This window comes from Neolamprologus brichardi, chromosome 11 (genome assembly GCF_056152115.1).
Source record: "Neolamprologus brichardi isolate AB-2024 chromosome 11, ASM5615211v1, whole genome shotgun sequence".
In the NCBI taxonomy this organism is placed as follows: domain Eukaryota; kingdom Metazoa; phylum Chordata; class Actinopteri; order Cichliformes; family Cichlidae; genus Neolamprologus; species Neolamprologus brichardi.
Window position 1 is genome coordinate 14,141,698 of NC_142114.1, and position 19,092 is coordinate 14,160,789.

At 41.2% G+C, this 19,092-nt stretch overlaps 3 protein-coding genes across 6 annotated transcripts; 2 read left to right on the forward strand and 1 right to left on the reverse strand.

The window, feature by feature from the left end:
- Window positions 1-267: 267 nt before the first annotated feature.
- On the reverse strand, window positions 268-5,639 carry cep72 (centrosomal protein 72). 4 transcript variants are annotated; one of them, XM_087848159.1, is made up of 14 exons: window positions 5,556-5,639; window positions 5,190-5,317; window positions 4,551-4,743; window positions 4,361-4,469; window positions 3,327-3,478; window positions 3,173-3,231; window positions 3,050-3,092; window positions 2,449-2,541; window positions 2,188-2,369; window positions 1,975-2,068; window positions 1,702-1,880; window positions 1,489-1,615; window positions 1,305-1,416; window positions 268-1,167 (listed from the first exon to the last, which is right to left on the reverse strand). In XM_087848159.1, the coding sequence occupies exons 1-14, from the start codon at window positions 5,629-5,631 to the stop codon at window positions 1,107-1,109; spliced, it is 1,608 nt and encodes a 535-aa protein (XP_087704285.1). In that variant the 5' UTR covers window positions 5,632-5,639; the 3' UTR covers window positions 268-1,106. The 4 variants fall into 4 exon arrangements, with proteins under 4 accessions (XP_087704285.1, XP_087704284.1, XP_087704283.1 ...); XM_087848158.1 differs by having other exon boundaries at window positions 2,449-2,649; XM_087848157.1 differs by having other exon boundaries at window positions 1,305-1,615; window positions 2,449-2,649.
- Window positions 5,640-6,100: 461 nt separating this feature from the next.
- On the forward strand, window positions 6,101-7,157 carry LOC102783334 (transmembrane protein 276-like). Its single transcript, XM_035912335.2, has 3 exons — window positions 6,101-6,139; window positions 6,260-6,367; window positions 6,624-7,157. Exons 2-3 carry the CDS (start codon window positions 6,278-6,280, stop codon window positions 7,155-7,157), a joined length of 624 nt encoding a protein of 207 aa, XP_035768228.2. The 5' UTR covers window positions 6,101-6,139; window positions 6,260-6,277.
- Window positions 7,158-9,142: 1,985 nt separating this feature from the next.
- Window positions 9,143-18,692, forward strand: si:ch211-257p13.3 (kinesin-like protein KIFC3). Its single transcript, XM_006801368.2, has 20 exons — window positions 9,143-9,331; window positions 9,565-9,690; window positions 9,848-9,944; window positions 10,088-10,239; window positions 10,360-10,612; window positions 12,802-12,974; window positions 13,343-13,408; window positions 13,698-13,835; window positions 13,915-14,112; window positions 14,348-14,521; window positions 14,860-15,007; window positions 15,118-15,248; window positions 15,361-15,472; window positions 15,547-15,728; window positions 15,806-15,910; window positions 15,995-16,125; window positions 16,218-16,338; window positions 16,467-16,596; window positions 17,237-17,466; window positions 17,581-18,692. Exons 2-20 carry the CDS (start codon window positions 9,586-9,588, stop codon window positions 17,704-17,706), a joined length of 2,772 nt encoding a protein of 923 aa, XP_006801431.2. The 5' UTR covers window positions 9,143-9,331; window positions 9,565-9,585; the 3' UTR covers window positions 17,707-18,692.
- Window positions 18,693-19,092: the final 400 nt, after the last annotated feature.

A 19,092-nucleotide genomic window follows, 5' to 3' on the forward strand; every position in this document is an offset into this window, starting at 1 on the left:
TTGCAAACGAGTGTTATACTTTTGTAGAATATTTTTCCAGCAGAATGACAGATTCATGTCACACACTACTTGTAGCCTCAGCTGATGAAGACTCATGCATCAAGTGCAAAACTAGCAGCTATCAGTGTGTTTTTGTAGCTTGAGTATGATCTGTTTTCTGTGCTTAATGCCAAATACTGTGCACCTTTTAATGTGGAGAAACAATATTGTCTTTTTTTCCTTCAAATAACTTGTAATGTACTATTATGCCCCAGTGCATGCAGTGTGTTTTCTGTTTGTTTTTTTGTTCTTGTTCTTTAGATCTCTTAAAGTGTGTTCATGATTTGTAGTGCATTATTGAAAATTAAAAAAAAAGAAAAGAAAACATGCACGCACACCCTGGAACCTCTGCTGAGTAGGTTTTGGAGTGTCTGTTGAAACAGTAGTTATGTTCTTGCTTTCTTTTTTTTGGAGTTTACTCCCTGCAAGTAGTACCAACCAGCGATCTGTAACATTCATATAAAAAGAAAAAGAAGACATTCAGTTTGTGTAGCATCCAAACCTCTAACCTGGTTTGCCAGGGCTTGATTTAGTGTTAGCGAGAGGAAAGTGCATGTCTGCCTGTGCATCTCTCCAGCCCGAAGGCAGAGTATAAATAAAGTCACAGTGCAGCTGGAATCTAGATGCATTCATTCCACTGCGGCGTGCAAAGCAGATGGAGACTGACCTACAAACAGAAAAAAAAACTAAAAAAGGAGCCAAAACAGAGACGATCCCGCCACAGATCCAGGAAATGCATTATGACCTTTTCACTAACACCCCCCCAGAAAATCATTTGTTAATATAACAGCCCTGTCACACACTCATACACAAAGCTTCCTGAATGAATGGCCTTTCCCCGTTACTGTTTACATCGAGTAAATGCAGCTTATGCACATATTTTAAATAATAGAAACATTTATAAAAAAGGTATAGCACTTACTACAATTTTGCAGCAATCTGCAGTAATTTTAAAAATAAAATAATTTAAGCAGTTTATATTTGTTGGCACATGCTAATATGACGGTCGGCATAGTCCTGCTTTGATATTTTTATCCTGGCGTGCATCTCTTTGTTCAAATTCTGCATTAATGTTCCCCACTTCCCTTCAGCTCTGCTAACAAGCATTCATTTGTAGCCACCAGAGACCTGCAGAACACAAACACAGGCACATTTAAATCATAAAACCAGCCAACAAGGGGGTGAGTTGAGATTGAGATTACATCAGTTTACTCACACTGAGCATGTAGGTACAACAAAATCAACTGTCAGCACTATCTTCTTACCTGTGGCTTTCTTGCAGCATATCTGAAAGTTCTTTGACTTTCTCAGCTTCCTGCACTTTCTTCCTCAGCCCCTCGATCTCTTTCTTCAGTTCCTCTACTTCGGCCTGAGCTTCTAAACACAAACTGGGACACTTAGTAGGGAAAGCAGCACGTTCGCTTATGTCACAGTGGCAAGTACACCCACCTCTGATCTGAGACACATGTGAGCTTTTCATCATAGACTTCAGATATTGGCGTTCTAACTTGATGAGCTGCTTCTGCAGAGCAACGTTTTCCTCTAAAACGACCCTCAGCTGCTCGTTCAGTTTGCCCTGTGTTAGAGTGAACACTGTGAATAAAGTTTACTCTTATGGTTCTCTAAAGCTTGGTGTTGTGTTTGAGCGGTGGATCAACTCACCACCGCTCTCCGAGCTTCCTCCAGCTGAGCGGAGAGGTTGTGCACTTCAGTTTTGTGCTCTTCCTCTCGTGCTGCCGCTTGAAAGCGAAGCGCATCAGCTTCCCGGCGTAAGGTCCTGACCTCAGTTTCCCGACTGGAAATATCGCTTTCCATCATGGAGAGGATCTGGACTGCCTGAGCTGAGGCCAAAATAGAAATGATAGGAAGACATTCGTTATCTCAGGCTTCTGTAATCAGATAGCGCATTCCTCCAAACCAAAAGTACAAACTTACACAGGAAGTTGTTGTTTTGATGCAGTGACCTCTCCCCTGTCCAGTGTTTGTCCACGAGGTTGAGGAGCATCTCCAGGGGTTTCCTATAACTACCCTGGGAAGAGAGTTCAGAGATTCCATGAATAGATGTGCAAAGGAAAACCCTGTAGATGAATGAGGAATGATTCACGATGTCATTTGCAAATCAGTAAGAGGACCAAAATAGCTGCCAACCTTTTTTTTCTTCTCAGCTTGCACAGGCTGGCTGGAGCTCCCGTCTGTTTTGTTGAAGCTGGAGTAGGTTAGTCGTGGAGGATGCAAGATGGGGTTAAAAGGGTCAGACAGATTCAAACCAGGACGTCGTGGACTGGGAGGCCGGATATTAATAAATGAGGAACTGTGACGGAGGCTTTCATCTGGGAAAAATTAAAAAATGTGGAATGAATAAAGAAATCATAACTCAGGGATTTTGTTAAACACAAATTTATTTCCTACCTGGATTTGGGGTAAAATGCCCTTTAGCTGGATGTCTGGTTTGTTTGGGAGGCTCCTTTTGCTTTGGGTTTCCATGAGCAGGTCTACGTTGCTCTATGTAGGGGCCAAAGGACACTTTTGGTCTTTCAGGCACTTTTATTGAGGTGCAGCTTTTTTGATGAGACAGATCTTTCATCTGTGACCCTTTGGACTCACTGTTATCTGACGAGTTACATGTGGCACACACACATAAAAAAAATCCCAGTGATATTAATCGACCTTTGACAAGCACGTTGTGTTAAAAAAAACCCACAGGAAAAGACTTATGTCGCCACCTAGTGGTGATTATACACACTGTCATCAACTGAGGAAATTGCACTGGACAAACATACTGTGACTTAGTGGCCTCTTAGTGAACTGTCTTGTTTTCATCATGCTCTTAATAATGTTCACACTTACATTTTTATAACCACAACGTTGTTTTCATAATTGCTTACTGATAATGATTTCTTACCTTCAAAGAAAGCTTTATTCTCATAATAATTCTTCTGCAATCTCAATTCTAATAAGATACTGACATAGAAAGAAACTGCACTCTCCTAAACTAGAAAAATAGGCTTACCAGTTTTAGTGAGTGGATACCTGAGGATGGATTTAGCAGTTTCCTAAAAATAAGAACAGAGCTACTTCATAATGAACTTTTATACTGTTAATGTTGTTTAATCTGTAGTAACAATAAAAGCACCTGTTTGGGAGTTGAGCTCCTCTGTTCTCTAAAATCTTCAGAAACTTTCTCTTTGAAACCTGAAACAGTGGATGGTTTGGATTTATCAGAAATTAAAACAAAGAAACATGAATTAGTCAGGTTTGATTTTGATTTTTGGAGTTTGACATCTTACCATCGGCCTCCTTGTGAAATGAGTCAGAGACAGCTTCACTTTGCTCTCCATCATTTGTGGCAACAAAGTTCAGCTCAATATCACGAGTGTCGGTCAGGACAGAAAGGCTCTTGGTTAAGTGGTCAGTTAAAGCTGGTCTGCGATCACTGCTTCTGAAAAACCACAAATGACACAGCAAATGGTACCGCTCGAGCAACTGAGGTTGAGAAGACTCATCTCGCTGCATTTTCATGTGCTCCACCAGCCCGAAGAAAACTGCAACAAATTTTTTAAATCTACTTATGATTCCGATTCGTAAAACTGTCAATGTGGGCACACATTTCTGTTTCTTTTTTTCTGCCAATTCAACATATGTATCCACAAAACCTCATCATTAAAAATGAAAAGGATCACTTTATAGCAATGTTTTCTCAAGCCTTACTTAATCTCCTTACTATCATTTCTCAGTAGCTGCCTGTGCTGCTGGTCTGAAGAAATTCTTGTTTTATGAACAACAGCATACACTCAATGGACACTGTATTAGGTACACCTTTTCAACTGCTTGTTAATGTAAATATCGAATCAGCTGTTACCATGGCCGCAACTCACTGGATTTATGGTTCATGCTCAAAAAAACTCAAATAATCTCAATCTGGTCGTGACAGTGACTTCACTGTATTGAAATGGCCTCCACAACCACCAGATCTCAATCCAATACAACATTTGTGGGATGCGGTGGAAATGAAGAGTCACATCATGGATGTGGAGCTGACAAATCTGCAGCAGCTGTGTGATGTTATCGTGTAATATGTCCCAAAATCTCTGAAGAATGTTTCCAGCACCTCGATTAATCTATGCCATGAAAAATTAAGGCAGGTTTGAAGGCAAAAGGGGTCCAAATCAATACTGGTAAGGTGTAACTAATAAAGTGTCCATGAGTGTATAAGAGAAAAACAGTATTTTCAAAAATATATTACTTATAAATCTGGTATCAGATCTTTATTTGACACTTTCATCAAACAGAATTTACATTAAGGATTTTGTGTTCAGCATACCTTCGATCATCAATCAGATTCAAAGAGAAGCTCATCTGCTGAGGAAGAAGTTCAGAAGAGAACTGCATCAAGGCAGATTTACGCTCAGCATCTCTGACTGAACAGCTATCTGTAAATCAACGAGGAGAACTTATTATTTTAAAACCTGATATGGGATGAGCAAATTCTGGGCAACAAAACAACATCTTACCTAGCTTGCGCAGGGTGGGCATGGCATGCACCAAGTAAAGGCGGTACTGTGGATTATTTTTGACGAGAGGGTTGAGCCTGAGGTCCAACTCTTTTAACAATGGCAGCTTAAACAGTACTTTCACTTCTTCAAGAGAAGGTATGCAGTTATAGTAGAGGATCAGCCTCTGTAGCATTTTTAAATGTTGCACACCCTGAGAACAAACCAATGGAACAGTTAAGATACAGACTCTTATACAGTATTGGCCGATATCAGCATAAGAACATGCAGTTTTAGTGTTCAGGGTAATCTTAGGTGTGCTGCAATAGGGTTACATGGGATTTATACTTCAGTGGGTAATTTAAACACTAGCCACAACCCCCCCCCCCCCCCCCCCCCCGAAACCCTATGCTGCAGCTTCCCTAGAAATGTAACTACATGTTAGGCCAACACAGACTGCATCTACTGTGATTAGCCTGTTCAATCCCATCATTATGAGGACTCACAAATGTCTTCAAATTCCTAGAGGGAGATTGCTCAAACTATCAAATAGTTTATACACCACTACTGCACTTAATCATTTATAATTATTAAACTCTTACTCTTTCTTCAGTAGTAGTATAAATTGTTAATTCCATAAAAAAACAATCTAAAACTAACCTCAACTGAAACAAGTGCATTACAGGAGAGATCCAGAGATTTCAGACGGATAAAGTTACTCAGACCATTTCCCAGGTGTCTGATCTTCTCCTCATATGTCCCCGGAAGGCTCAATGTCCGCACGTCGCCTATTTAAACAAAATTTAAAAAGTAATAACTTTAAGATGTTATGGTGATGTGGTCTGGAGCAGGAAGCATTTATTGCTACGCTAGCTCTCGTTAGCTTATCTACTGATGCTCTGGCCTGGCAGAGTATCTAGCCACAGTACTTTCCAACAGCAAATGTCTGATGTCCCTGTCTCACCCTTAAAGTTAGCTGCTGATTACTCCTACATAGTGTGTATATTAGCTTGGATTTAAAGTTACCGAGACACGGGTGTTTTAGCCTTAATCTTTCACGTATCCACTGTTCTGTTAGTGTTGTCGAACACTTCGCCGCCATACTTTTCGAAGTTCTGCTGCCTTCACGGCCTGAAAAATAAATACCGTCCTTCCTGTTTCACTTTTGTTACTGGAGGTTTTATACAAACCGTGAAGTATGTTCATTAAGGTCCCACTACTTCTTGTTATTTGCTAAAGTTGTTAGACTTCAGTTTATTGAGAGTTTGAGTGTACATATTCAAATATAACTTTGAAAATGTAGGTTAATATTTTTTAGTTCGACCAAACATATTCAGCTAATTAATGAGAGCTTTCAGATTTTTTGAAAACAAAATTGCATTGTTTCAGTTATCTGTATAAGACACGGGCTCAAAAAAAGATGAGAAATAAGCAAGTAATCCGTAAAGCATTTCAAACCTGGTGGTCATTTTGGTTAGAACAGTTGCAGGGTTTACGAATGGCCTAGAATGCACCATTTTGCGCCTGCGCATTGCCAAATCCTTGCTTGTCACGTGTCAAAACAAACGGTCGCTGTTCCTGCTACAATTGTGATTCCTATCTAAAGTTTGGTGCTGATTGTTTTCTCTGTTTGTCAGTGAAATTTTTGAAATTTTGACACCGTCTCCAGTTTTAATAGCTAACTAAAAACACACTGATTAAGACTTTGCAATTTTCCTGGTGTTCTCTAGCCGTGTCTCTCAGGATCAATGGCGTCCTATCTAACAGAGTGGGTCACGTCATGTTTCAACATAATTTTGACAGCCACTGCACTCTACTCCTCTTACAAACTATTTAAGGTGGGTATCACTCAATGTAGTATCTGTGTGTGGACATGTATTTGTAGTAAATGAGTAGTTTCTGCTTTTAATAAATGATAGTAAACTTAATATCCTTGGGTTTGGCCTTTTTACCTCAGCTATTTCCCTTTATTTTAGTTTTTTCTTTTTCTTTTGCATCTAACTTTTAGCAGTAAACCGTAAATCTTTCACTTGACATTTGTGAATCTATCTATCTATCCAGCCAGTATCAAACTTGGTCATTCTCTCTCTGCAGGTCCACAGAGCACCTTCAGTAGGCTTCTTTCTGCTTGGGATCTCTGCAGCAATTTCCATCTTGCATCCCTCCAGCCCGTACCTAACTTCCCTGCAGAGAGAAGCAGAATTGGCTGCTGAGGTGCTGGCTCCAGTGTTGGTCTCCTTTGATTTCCTTTGGCTCAGTCAGGACCATAACACAGCCCAGATTCTCCTCTGTGGTTCTTGCCTGCTGCTCGGACTCTCTGACTGGCTCTCAGCAGATACTCTCACAATTATGACTCGCTGTCTGGGCCTATCATCCCTCTCCTGCTGCCTGATGGTGTGTTTGTTTGCTGGTAATGCTTCAGGGGCCTTTGGGAGCATGGCCCTCAGCCTCCCCTTACTGCTGACTCAGAGGTTTGGAACAAAAACTTTTGCTCCTCTGCTTTTTCCAGGTGCTACAGAAGAACTGATGAAGTGTCTTTTAAAGGGGTCACTGTTGATAGGCTGTTGGGTATCAACTCGTGCTCTTGGCAAGTTTCTGTTTGATGTGACTGTTCATAGAAATCTCTGAGATGTAGGTATCTATGACTGTGACAGATGTGACTGACAAACTAGAAAAATGCAGAAATCTAATATGCCTATTAATGTGTCAATATAATAAATAATAGCTCCAGTAATAGCTGGTTCAGCCTTCTCAAGGATTTATCTTTTTCCTCCATCATCATGCAGCATTTTTATGGCTCATAATGAGCTTTTGGGGAGTAAACAAAACATGGCAGTAAGCGTGAGTCTGTGTTACTTTATTTAAGTGAAATCTATGCACATTGCCTTTTGATAAAAACAAACATTATACTTGTTTAAATTAATCCCAAGTTAAAAGAACTGGTTAAAAAAAATCCCATGTTGAAGGTATGAGGGTTTGTTGTGGGCTTGTCTCATATCTCTACCTTTTGCCTCCTTGTCTCCTCTGACCTTTGTCTACCTGCTCTGTAAGACGCATACTGTTTCTATGTGTGTGATGATGTCTTATCCTCACCTCACTAGGAGAGGAATCAAGGATGTAAGAAATAAGTTTGCGGGTGGGGGTGGGGGGTTGTTGAGGGCGGTACCAAAAAGTGAAACATGATTTATGAATTTGAAATGTATCTATTAAAAAACCCAAGAAACTGAAGGTGCCAGCTGAGGGTGTGGGAAGCTGAAACTTTTAATAGGATTTAAAAATTGGATTTTAGGGTGACTGGGATTTCCTATTCCTATTTCCTATAAAAATAAATAACTGATATAGGGGGGTTCATGGAAAAGCATCAAGATTTGTGGTTCATCATATAGTAAAGGATAGCATAGTTTTAAACAGGGAAGAATATAAACAGTAATTTAGAAGAATTTCCAAACATTAAAGAAATAATTGTGGGTGAAATTAAAGATGGGAAAATTTTCCAGCATGAAAGTACCACAGCATGAATATTACAATAGTCATTTTTGTAATGCTTGTTTTTGCTTGCCTCTGCATTTTCTGGAACATATAGCCAAACCAAGAGACCATAACTGAAGATACCCTTTTTGTAGAAGTCTACTTAACATATGTTGTGTTTGACTATTCTAAAGATGTCATTTGTATATTTGAACTTCCTGCATGAATTTCCTTTTTAGCAGTGTTCTTCCATCTTCCGGCTCTTCTAACAGTTTTAATGTTGTGGTTTCCAGCTGCCTCAGAGTCTGGGTGATATTTGTTCTGCAGACTCAGCACGATGTCTGTTTAAGAAAAAAAAAATCTGCAGTGGTTTTGGCCCAGCCCTTACCTCATCACAACTGTTTGATTCTTATCAGTTCATTTAAACAAGGGGAAAAAAACTTTCTTGGTTTGCATCAGCTGTCTTGGTACTTGAAACAACCTGGCCTGTTTAAACCACCCTCGTTTCACTGTGTCCCATGTCATTTGCATTGACCTTGTGAGATATTGATATTCTTTACAGTCATTTGTAGTGGACGCTGCAGAGGCTCCCTAAAGATTTCAGGGGTGTGAGCAGCTTCCTCAGCAGTTTTTTTTTTTTTTCCTTTTTGCAGTATATGTGCAAGCATCTGTGTCTTTCTCTGGGACTGCCTATGTCAGTCTTCAGGGAAAAGATGAACACTGATGCTTTTTACCATTTTTGTGGGAAGTCCAAAATGTTATGGTAATTGTTGCCTTTTAAAGTGTTAGTTTTCTATTTTTTGACCATTTAGAAGTTTGACATTTTGTATTTAACTTGTTAAATAAACAAACATGTAAAACCTGACAGCCGTCTCACTGTTGTGCCATCTATCATTGTTAAACCACTTTTTTACTCCTTGAAACCATTCCGATGTTTTCAGATGCATGAAGCTGCAGCTTCTGATTTTTCCGAGCACCTTTTATGGTCACTGTCACCCCTGACTGCGACCGCTGGCATCAAACCTACAACCTCAATCTGTCTCCATGACTGCCTGTATCTGTCACTTCACCACTGCAGCGCATCGGGAAACTGCACTGAGCATGCTCGCTGCAGATGCAGCCTGTAGATGGAGCAAAGGGGAGGAGAGAGGAGAGGACGGTTGGGAAGGAGGCACAGAGGAGCTGCACACAGCTGTGAGATGCTGTTGCAGCTCTGATAACAAGAGCTGCATGGGAAGAGTCATCACTGGGAATACAGATGGAAGCTGAAAGTGGAATAGGAACGATTGGAATGTCGGCGAGTTGACACCAAAGAGGAGAATTCATTTGATAAGGTAAAGAAGTCGAAGCGTTTTATTGTGATGGAACAGAGTGATTGTTACAATAGAAACAATGTTTCACCTCTGTAGAAGTCATTGTGTATTTGCACTAGATTTTGTTATTATGTAACCTTTAACAATCATTGATATTAAATGTTTTGTTAGTATAAGAGTACAAAAATAAAATTCTGCTTTTCTCCACCTTTGCAAAGATGCGTGCTATTAATGAGCTCATTTGTCATCTATAGAGACTCTTGGGCAGCGTGGAGATGTATGCCTTTTACTCCCTTTTGGTCTACATCTTCTACACTGTCTTTAAGAAGGAGGAGGAGGAGGAGGAAGCCTTGGAAGGGGCGTGTGGAGATTCCCCAAATGTACGTCTAGCCATATCATGTCCAGCCTCAGGGGTTCTCTATTGAAATAAATAAATGGGGGGAAAATGCAGGCCATAAGCTCACTAACAAAGGATGTACACAATGCTGCTGTATGCATGTCTATTTTACTGACTCTTATATATGATGCTGTGCTCAGGAGCCAGGACCTGTTTCCATGGAAACAGGGAGCAGGAGGAGAGATGGCCACACCTCCAAAGTGGGAAAAAAAGCTTGTGCTCGCTTTAGTGAATCAAGTGGGTGCTCAAATAGTCTTTCAGGGCATTTTTAACCATAAAATGAAAGTATTTAGGAATAACACTTTTATTTTTGTCTACAAGAGATCAATAAGTACATACATTCCTTGACTCTATTGCTTGTGTGATGCAATGTCATCCAGGCAGCAGCAGTGACACAGATGAAATGAGCAATGAAGATGAGGAAGACGCCCCTGACATCCCAGCTTGCACTCCTCTGGCCACTTTTCTATCTTTCAAGCAGGATGCTGAGAAGAGAAGAGCTTCCCAGGTTCAGCTCGAAACAACAGGAAAGGTAACAAGTGTCCAACTGATGTAGGACAGAATAACACGAGCTCAATTTCCCCAAACCGGGGCACTCTGCACATTATTAAGCTTTATGTGCATGTGTTTGTGTGTGCTCTTTGCTGCATAGTTGGCAGAGTCTCCCCTGGTGGCAGTGATGTCCCACTTGCTGAGTTTTCTGGAGCAGTACTCCCATTTCCAGCAACTGCAGCAGCAGGCTGACCAGTACCGGGTCCAGCTGAAGAGGCACCGAGTCCAGCACCGCCGCCAGATGAAGGCTCTCCGAGCCTCCTACCGCCAGCGTCTCCGGGACAAGAACAGCATCATCAGCAGTCTGGAAGAGGCCATCAGCCAGCAACAGTGCCCCAGTCCACTGAGCGAAGGTGAGAGAGCTGGGATGAGGTTGGAGAAAAGGAGGAGATGTGATAGAGGGGGGAGGGAAGGAGCGATGGGGGAAGGGAAAATAAGGGGAACGTGAGATTGCGGTGTATTGTCATGGAGTGTGTGAGACAAAAATGAGGAAAAGGTCAAGGGGCTGTTTCAATAAACCCATCCACTCAGCTGGTGGGAAAAGAAGTGGTGAAAATTGCACATGTCTGAAGGTAGATTTATGAGACTCCAGAGTGGGTAGTTGGAGGAAGATGAATTAGCAGGACAATGGATGAAAACGAATGCACTGGGTTCTGTATTTTAAATGAGACAGGGTTCATGTTCTCTCTGTTACAGTGGAGAAAATTCTACAATATTCCATTACTGCTTAAAAAACGTGAAGAGCATTGAGAACGAGAGATTTAAAGCATGATGACTAAGTGTTTTGGTTCATTGTCATGGGGTATTATGTAGTTCAACTACATTTAATGTGGGTGTATGCCTTTTAAGTTGTCCACCTACCCAGCTTTAGAAAAGAGTCTGATTTTATCTAACTGGGAACACAAAGTACATGCGAGGCAGCACTTTTGTAGAAAAACAGGTTAATCAGATTTATTAGGATGCAAGACGTTTGGCAGTAATGATGTCACAGAAGCCAGACAAACACTGTACAGCTGCAACTGACCGCAGAGCTTTAGATCATAGGTGTCAAACTCTGGCCCGCAGCCCAATTACATTTGGCCCGTGAAGCCAATACTAAATTATTATTAGAGCTGGCCTACTGGTATTATACAGCTAATATATATATTGTGTAGTATTAAGCTTTGCTTGTTCCATATTCAGTTTTTCAGCAAAACTTGTTTGAGTCCATAAGAAGAAATTCATTCTTAAATCTGGAGGAAGATTTTTTTTTCAGTAAATATTAATGTTAGCCCGCGACCTTGTTCCAGTTTTGAATTTTGGCCCACTGTGTATTTGAGTTTGACACCCCTGCTTTAGATGTTTGTATCTGATGTGCTTCAGATTTGACCAGATGGCTCTTTGACATCGTAGCAGTGTATTCTCTCCCTTGGTGTTGTGCATATGGTCAGGTTGTTAACAGCTCTGTGAAACTGTAGATCTCAAGCTCACTTATATAGCCTCAGAGGAATACCTCAATATGCATGATAACCCAAACCAGATTATAAGCATCTCTATAAGTAGACGTGTTTAAGGCCTTGAGTGCTGGCTCTGTAGTTTCTGCATAAAGATACGTGAGTATGCGGTGAGACTTTGTGGTACTTGAGTAGCGACTCAGTGACTCTTTGTCATGAATAAAACAGGGCTGTTAGTGCCGTTTTATTTCCTGCAAATGCACTTACAAGGTCGGGCACATGCTAGGCAGCACGTGTAAACGTGTTGGACTAAAAATAGCCCAAGGCTTACATCCCAGGGTTACAAGTCTGTCTGGTTTGTTTGTTTAGTGTCATGCAGGAGTGGTTCTGTGCCTCTTGGGTGTGCAGCAGGTAAACCAGTTTGTATCTTTGTCTGTGATCTTTCATTCAGTATTTAAACCGAATGGTTTGCCCTGCATGCAGATGACATTTATCAGAGTTTAACATACATTTTCATGCACCATTTCAAGCTGCCGTCTTAAAATTGACATCGTTACATTAGTACCTCTGCAGACTCAAGTGCTTGCCAACACATTTACGCCTGCACCACTAATTCACAGCTGTGGCCTCGTCTCCTTTTTGTTTTTCAATATCTTGCACCACCACCTCTTTTTGATACAGCAATGAAATCTGACATAACGCGTTGATAAAATTAGCAAAGAGCCCAGCAGTGAAAATTAGACGCGACAGAACCCGATGAATCATTGAGGAGGAGGAAAGCGATTAAAAGCTGTCGGGCATGCAGCTCAGGTTCTTGTTGGACAATAGGCTCCTTTTTTATAGGTTGTTGCATTTTTCACATGGTGGGTGAGGGAGCTTTCAGCACACTTTTCATTTTCATTAATATTACAGTCACTTGGAAGCTTTTAGGTGCACTGTAGAAGTGGTATTAAATTAAAATTACTGCATTTAAAAAAGAAAACGAGTGAGTGGAAGTTCAGATGTTATTGATTCTGACTATTTGTGACTGGCATAACATTAATATTTTTACAAAGACCTAGTTTGCACTCAGGCTGATGATTATAATGGATGTTATTTGTGTCCACCAGGTGAGTCTAGTAGTGATGAAGGGGCACAAGCTGGGGTTCACAGGCTGGTGCAGTCCCTGCACGGCCTGCAGGGTGAGAGGAGTAGGCTGAGAGGAGAACTCCGTCTGCTGCACTCCCAGCTGGAGCAGAAGGAAAGGGACAGACACTCTCGAATACAAACCTTTCAACAGCAGGTAGACCACTCCTTACTAGTTAGCTCCTAGGCTAGACCAATTTAAGCAAGAAAAAATGCCACCTGAAATCCAAAGTTGCTCTTTAAGTTTCAGTGAGTTTTTAGATTTTGTTTTATTATGAATGCATGTATATAGTGAAAAAGGCTAATCCAGTTAAAGCACAAACATATCCTCTTGGGTGTTACGCAGTCATTCTGTTATCTATTCTATGCTGCCTTTCTGGAAGGGTCTCTCAAAATATATCACAAAATATAAAAAGTAAAAAATATGTGCATATAAATCATCAACTTCACATTATGTTACATGCAATAAAAATACATTTTAGTTTTAAATGTCTGTAAAAAACACAGTTTTGTAATTTTGCACAGATTGATGAGCTGAAGAGCTGCATCGAGGAGCGTGAGGAGGAGCTGTCAAGACTGAGAACAGCCACTGTAAGAGCTGCACGGTCAAACTATTGATTTAATCATTTCTCAAGTCTGTGAGTGTCCACTTCATCAGCTGAGCTGCCACACGACCAAGTTAAAAATAGCCAAGCAGTGGTCTGCTTGCCTTGTACAAAACCTTAACTAGAAATTACTTTAAAAAAAAAAACAAAACATTGACCTAAATGTATACATATACTAAATAGACATTTATCAGAAAAAGATCATTTTTTCTGATAAATGATGGGATTCTTTCTGTTAATATGTTGGTCCTCAGCCTTATGTTTCATGTCCTCAGGGGGCCACAGACTCGGAGAAGCGGGTCCTGTGTCTGTCAGCAGAGAATGAGAGTCTGAAACAGAGCCTGAGCGTAACTCAAGGCCTCCTGCAGCAGCTCTCAACCATCCCTTCCCAGTCGAGCACCATGCTCATCAAGGTGAGAGGGACCAGCGCAGCTGAGTGCTCACAGACATTCAGTTTAGGCCTTCTTACACTTGTAATCTACTTTGCTTTAGGAAAATGAGAACCTCCGTGGCAGAGTGCAGCAGCTGGAGCTCTCCCTACAACAGCGTGCGGAGCAGCTGTCGCAAATGGAGCGACGGAGTGAACAAAGCGAGTGGAGAAGAGGCGAGGAGCTGAGGAAGAGAGAGGACCGAGTGAGAGACCTACAGCTGGAGTTGGATAGAGAGCGAGGCAAGGAGCCCGTTATTAAGGTAAATCTTATTTTGGAGAATTTTTAAAATGGATTTGAACAGTGACCATAAACTTTTCAAGATGATGAAGAAAATGACAGAAATGCTTTGTGACTGATTTCGTAATTATATTGTTGAGTAGAAACACACATATAAAGAATGAATAATGTAGATAATTTGATTTGGGTATACTGACAATATCTTTTCATATTATTTTAGAGAAAATGGCACTAACTAGATGTATCTTCTCTGCCAGTATGTCACGCAGACCATGGAGGTGGAATCTCCAGCCACAGTAAAGCAGCTAACCAAAGCCAGACAGAGGAATGAGTTGTTGTCCGAAAGGCTGTCCGGTCAGAATGAGCGGTGCAAACAGCTGGAGGAACAGATCAGGAAGTCAGACGAATACAGCTGTAATCTGCAACACAAGGTGACAAACACTGGCAGCACAGTTTGCACAATTAGGGACAATGTGCTCCACCAATGTTTGAGCTTTTGTCACAGGCAGCAGCAAATAAAGAAATGAATTACCTTTGTTAGCTGTTGGGTAGAAGAAGTTCCAAAAAAGAGGTATAAATCAAAAAACACCCTGTTTAGTTAACACATCATCCCAGGATAGATAATCAAAGTCAGAGGGAGGATGTTTCTGTGTTGCTGCTGGAAATTCACAGTTTCATTGACAGATGAACTGATTGCAGAGCAGAATCTGCACATACTGCAGCAGTCGAGCTCACAGACTGACAAGCTGCTCTGCTGAACCTCTTACAGATTGCGGCGTATGAACGAGAAATCAGTAAACTGAAAGAGGAGCTGCTGAAAGAGATCGGCCACTTGGAGGAGAGGAAGGAGGAGGCTGTGAAGGCTGCTGCAAACTGCTCAGCAGAACACTTTCAGAGCCTGCAGGACCAATTCTTCAGTGAGTAACTGAACCTCCAGGAAAAGAACTCTTGGTTTCTCCAAGAGGAATTGAAATAAAAAGCAACTGGATTTGAACAAACTGGATTTTTTTTTTTTGCCTTTTGTCAGGCTTGCAGAAGCGTCTCACATCACTTCCTCCAACTTTACGCTCCATGAAGACAGACTACGCCAGCCTGAGGAGCCAGGTTCGAAATTTCTCAGAGTTTTATGGAGCAGCTATCAGCGAAGCAAAAAAACAGGTATGTGGTGCCTTGAGAACTACGTTTAATAAATTTGCCTATCTGACCAAATCAAAAAGTTTCATGATGGAGGGTTTTTGCTTTGTTTGTTTTTTGTCTTTTGATGTTGCAGATTTCAGCTGCTATTAGTGAGATATCTGAAGCCAACAAAGATCTCCTGGAGAAATACAGGAAAGAAGTCGCACTGCGCAGGAAGTATCACGAGCAGCTGGTGGAGCTTAAAGGTATAACACTGAAAGGTTCAAACTGGCCGCACCAAGTAAAATCAGCATCACTGAGCGAGCTCCCTGTTTTGCAGGCAACATTCGCGTGCTGTGTCGCGTGAAGCCAGTGCTAAAGGAGGACCAGCACGAGGAGGGCCACTCGGTGGTCGTGACGACGGACCCCAACAACGAGTCCTCGCTCACGGTGCTGAACAAAGGAAAGGCTCGCATCTTTGAAATGGACAAAGTCTTCCACCCACAGTCCACACAGGAAGAGGTAATAAAGATGACACGTGTGAAGGAAGTATTATTGTACAGCGGGAAGACCGCTAACCTTTATTTTGGTTTCCTCAGGTCTTCCAGGAGATTGAACCTCTTGTGACGTCCTGCATCGATGGATACCACGTCTGCATATTTGCTTACGGACAGACGGGCTCTGGAAAAACCTACACTATGGAGGTAAAACACTGATTACTGTACGTGCTACTCATAATAGACATTTAAAGGTTTAATATACAAGCTAAGTACCCTTTTTATTTCCAGGGTACTGTGGAAAACCCAGGTATCAACCAGCGAGCACTGAAACATCTCTTCAGTGAGATTGAGGAGAGGAAGGACATGTGGTCTTACAGTGTCACAGTCAGCTCTGTGGAGATCTACAATGAGGTGCTAAGGTACAGCTTTCCTCCTTTTTTTCTTTCGATTGAGCCTTACCTAAATAATAACTACCACTTGTAGATATGGCTACTTGTATGTTGTATTTTAGAGACCTGCTGAGTAAAGATGGAGAGAAACTGGACATAAAGATCAACCCGGATGGAACAGGACAGCTACACGTGCCGGGCCTCAGGGTCATTGAAGTAAAGAGCTTTCAGCACATCAAAAAGGTAAAAAATGTTTGCGTCTCTTCTTTTTATTTGTTTTCAAACACCCACACAGATGCAATTTTTTTGAATTATGATTCAGCATTAGAAAAATGATTACACTTATGCTAATTGATTGTGTGTTAATCCAGATTCTAGCAACTGCCCGAAGGAACAGGATTACCTTTGGCACTCAGATGAACCAGCACAGCTCCCGCTCCCATGCCCTGCTTTGTATCACTGTTCAGGGCACTGACCTCGCCACTGGTTCCAAAACAACAGGTCAGCTATTAATGCATTTCTGGTTCAAGATGGAACATTTACACAAGGGTGTCAAACATAAGGTGCGGGGGTCAGAATCAGCACATCAAAAACTCCAATCCAGCCCGCTGGACGGCTTTGGAAAATATAAAGGAGGGAATACATTTTTGGACTTTTACCTGTATTGTTTTTCAAGTTTTTTCAAGTCCACCCCCACAGCCATTTATGCTATTTTATGTTTTATGATTGAGGGACAGTTGCGGCAGTGAGCTACCAGAAGTGTTTCTGTAATTTTACACATTTGTCATGTAGAAAAATATTTATCTTGTAGATGTGTTAGTGAAATTTCACTTCCTTTATTTTACTTTTAGATATCTCAGGAATTAAATGTGTAATTAAACATCTTTACTCTGACAGAAAATGGAGTTTTGACTCGTCCAAGCCACTTAATATCACTTATTATCATGGTTTACAGTCTAATACCTACTTTAAATTTAGGTGAGGGCAGGCTGTGAATTTACCCTTTAAAACTGTTTCTTCACACGGGTATCAGTGTGTAAAGGTTGGGATGAGAAGCAGGAGTTAAGTGTATAAGACAAACATCTGGTATGAGTCTTTGTCGGAATGACTGACTTTATTGCATTACTTTTTCGCTCCCCAGGCAAGTTGAACCTGGTGGACCTGGCTGGCTCGGAGAGGGTGTGGAAGTCCGGTGCAGAGGGAGAGAGGCTGAAAGAGGCCCAGAATATTAACCGCTCTTTGCTGGCACTGGGAGACGTAATTCAGGCACTTAGGGCTCGGCAGACCCACATCCCCTTCAGGAACTCCCGTCTTACTTATTTATTGCAAGACTCCCTGGGAAAGGGCAGCAAGACTGTCATGGTTGTGCAGGTAAGATTACTGCTCCAGTCCTACTTAATACCTGATTTATAAGCCTGTGATCATTTACAGTAAATATAAATTCTTATAAGGAGCATCATTTTTGTTCAAATTGTTTTACTAAAGGTTTCTGCTCTGGAGAGTAATGCGGGAGAGACCTTGTGCTCGCTGAAGTTTGCTCAGAGGGTGTGCAAGGTGGAACTGGGTCCTGCTGCCAGGAAGATTGAATCGGGTGGAGGACAGTGTGACTGACAGCCTTGAACCACTAGCAATGAATGAATCAGTCAGTACCAGCAAATGAAAACTCCACACTATCAACAAGATTACGAGCAATCGTGCTCAAGGGCTAAATCTGCAGGCGTCTACTTGGCACCAAATGCCAGCCTGCAATCAAGGTTAAGTATTGAGGATTTTATTCTCCGCTTTGCCATTTTCTGCTTCTGTTCCCTTTATTATTAAAATCTGCATGCAGGCGTATTTATTCTTCCACTCCGAGTGCCAAAACATCATCTAACGCGTCCCACTGTCAGAACTTTGATGCTTCCTCTGATCACTCTAGCTCAGTTTCTTAAATGTAAAAATCCAGGATCTGTCGTTTCCTGTGATCATCAGTGTTTAGAGCTACAAACCTACTCATACAGGTTTGATAAGCTTCCAGAGCCACAATATCAGTACTTCACTTTTTGCAGTATTAGTCATTCTGTTATAAATGTCTGTAGTTTGTAGGCTTCATCGCCAATGTGGTATATTTTTGAAGGTTGTAGTGTGTAGGAGAGTCTATTATTCATATCAATGACATTTATGTCACATGTTTGTGTAGTTTTTTTGTGTGAGTTTCAGATGAGCAGTGACTGAATTTCTTTTTAGATCTTTGATAAGAGTTTTGTGTAAAGAGGGAAGCTGTTGGAGGGAGCAGGTGGCCTTGTATTAGACTGGTAATATAATCAGCTGTGCAATATCCTCCTTCTCGAGGACAGTTTGGGCCTATTGAAATCGAAGATGCACTTTATTGTGAAAGCGTAGGAGCATTTCAGTTCAGGTCCGTGCAGTAGTGAATGTCATACCAAAAATACAGCTTATTGTTCATAACTGTTTGTCGTGTTATCACCCACTGATTCAAAACTAACTTTTGAGTCAAATGTAGCAAGACATTAGTGTTGCAGTAACTACCATGAGTGCTTAGGTGTCACTAAATGATGCTTTTCAGAACATTTTCTGAATAAATGTGTATTTAAGAAGTGTTCTTTCTCTTATTTGATGCTCAGTAGCATTTGACATGCCATCTCCATTTGGATTTTCTGTTGTAGCCCTTACATCTCTGGTGAAATGTCGATGGAATTTCAGATGGAACACCATTTACGGAGGACCAAGCAATAGGTGCAATGTGAGGCACAGAGCCTCTGTAGTGTAGTTTCTTTTTGCCCATCGATCCATTTCCTTACACTTATCCGATTCAGGCTCACCAGGGGTGGAGAAAAAAAAAAAGTAAAAATATCAAATACAATTGAAATGAACTGATATAAATAAGATGCAAGAGACATATCAATGTCATTTAGATGCTATTATCCAGTTTAAACTTTTATGTTTTCTATGTTCTATGGAAACATCAGTTTACGAGATTATGATTTGCAAATCACT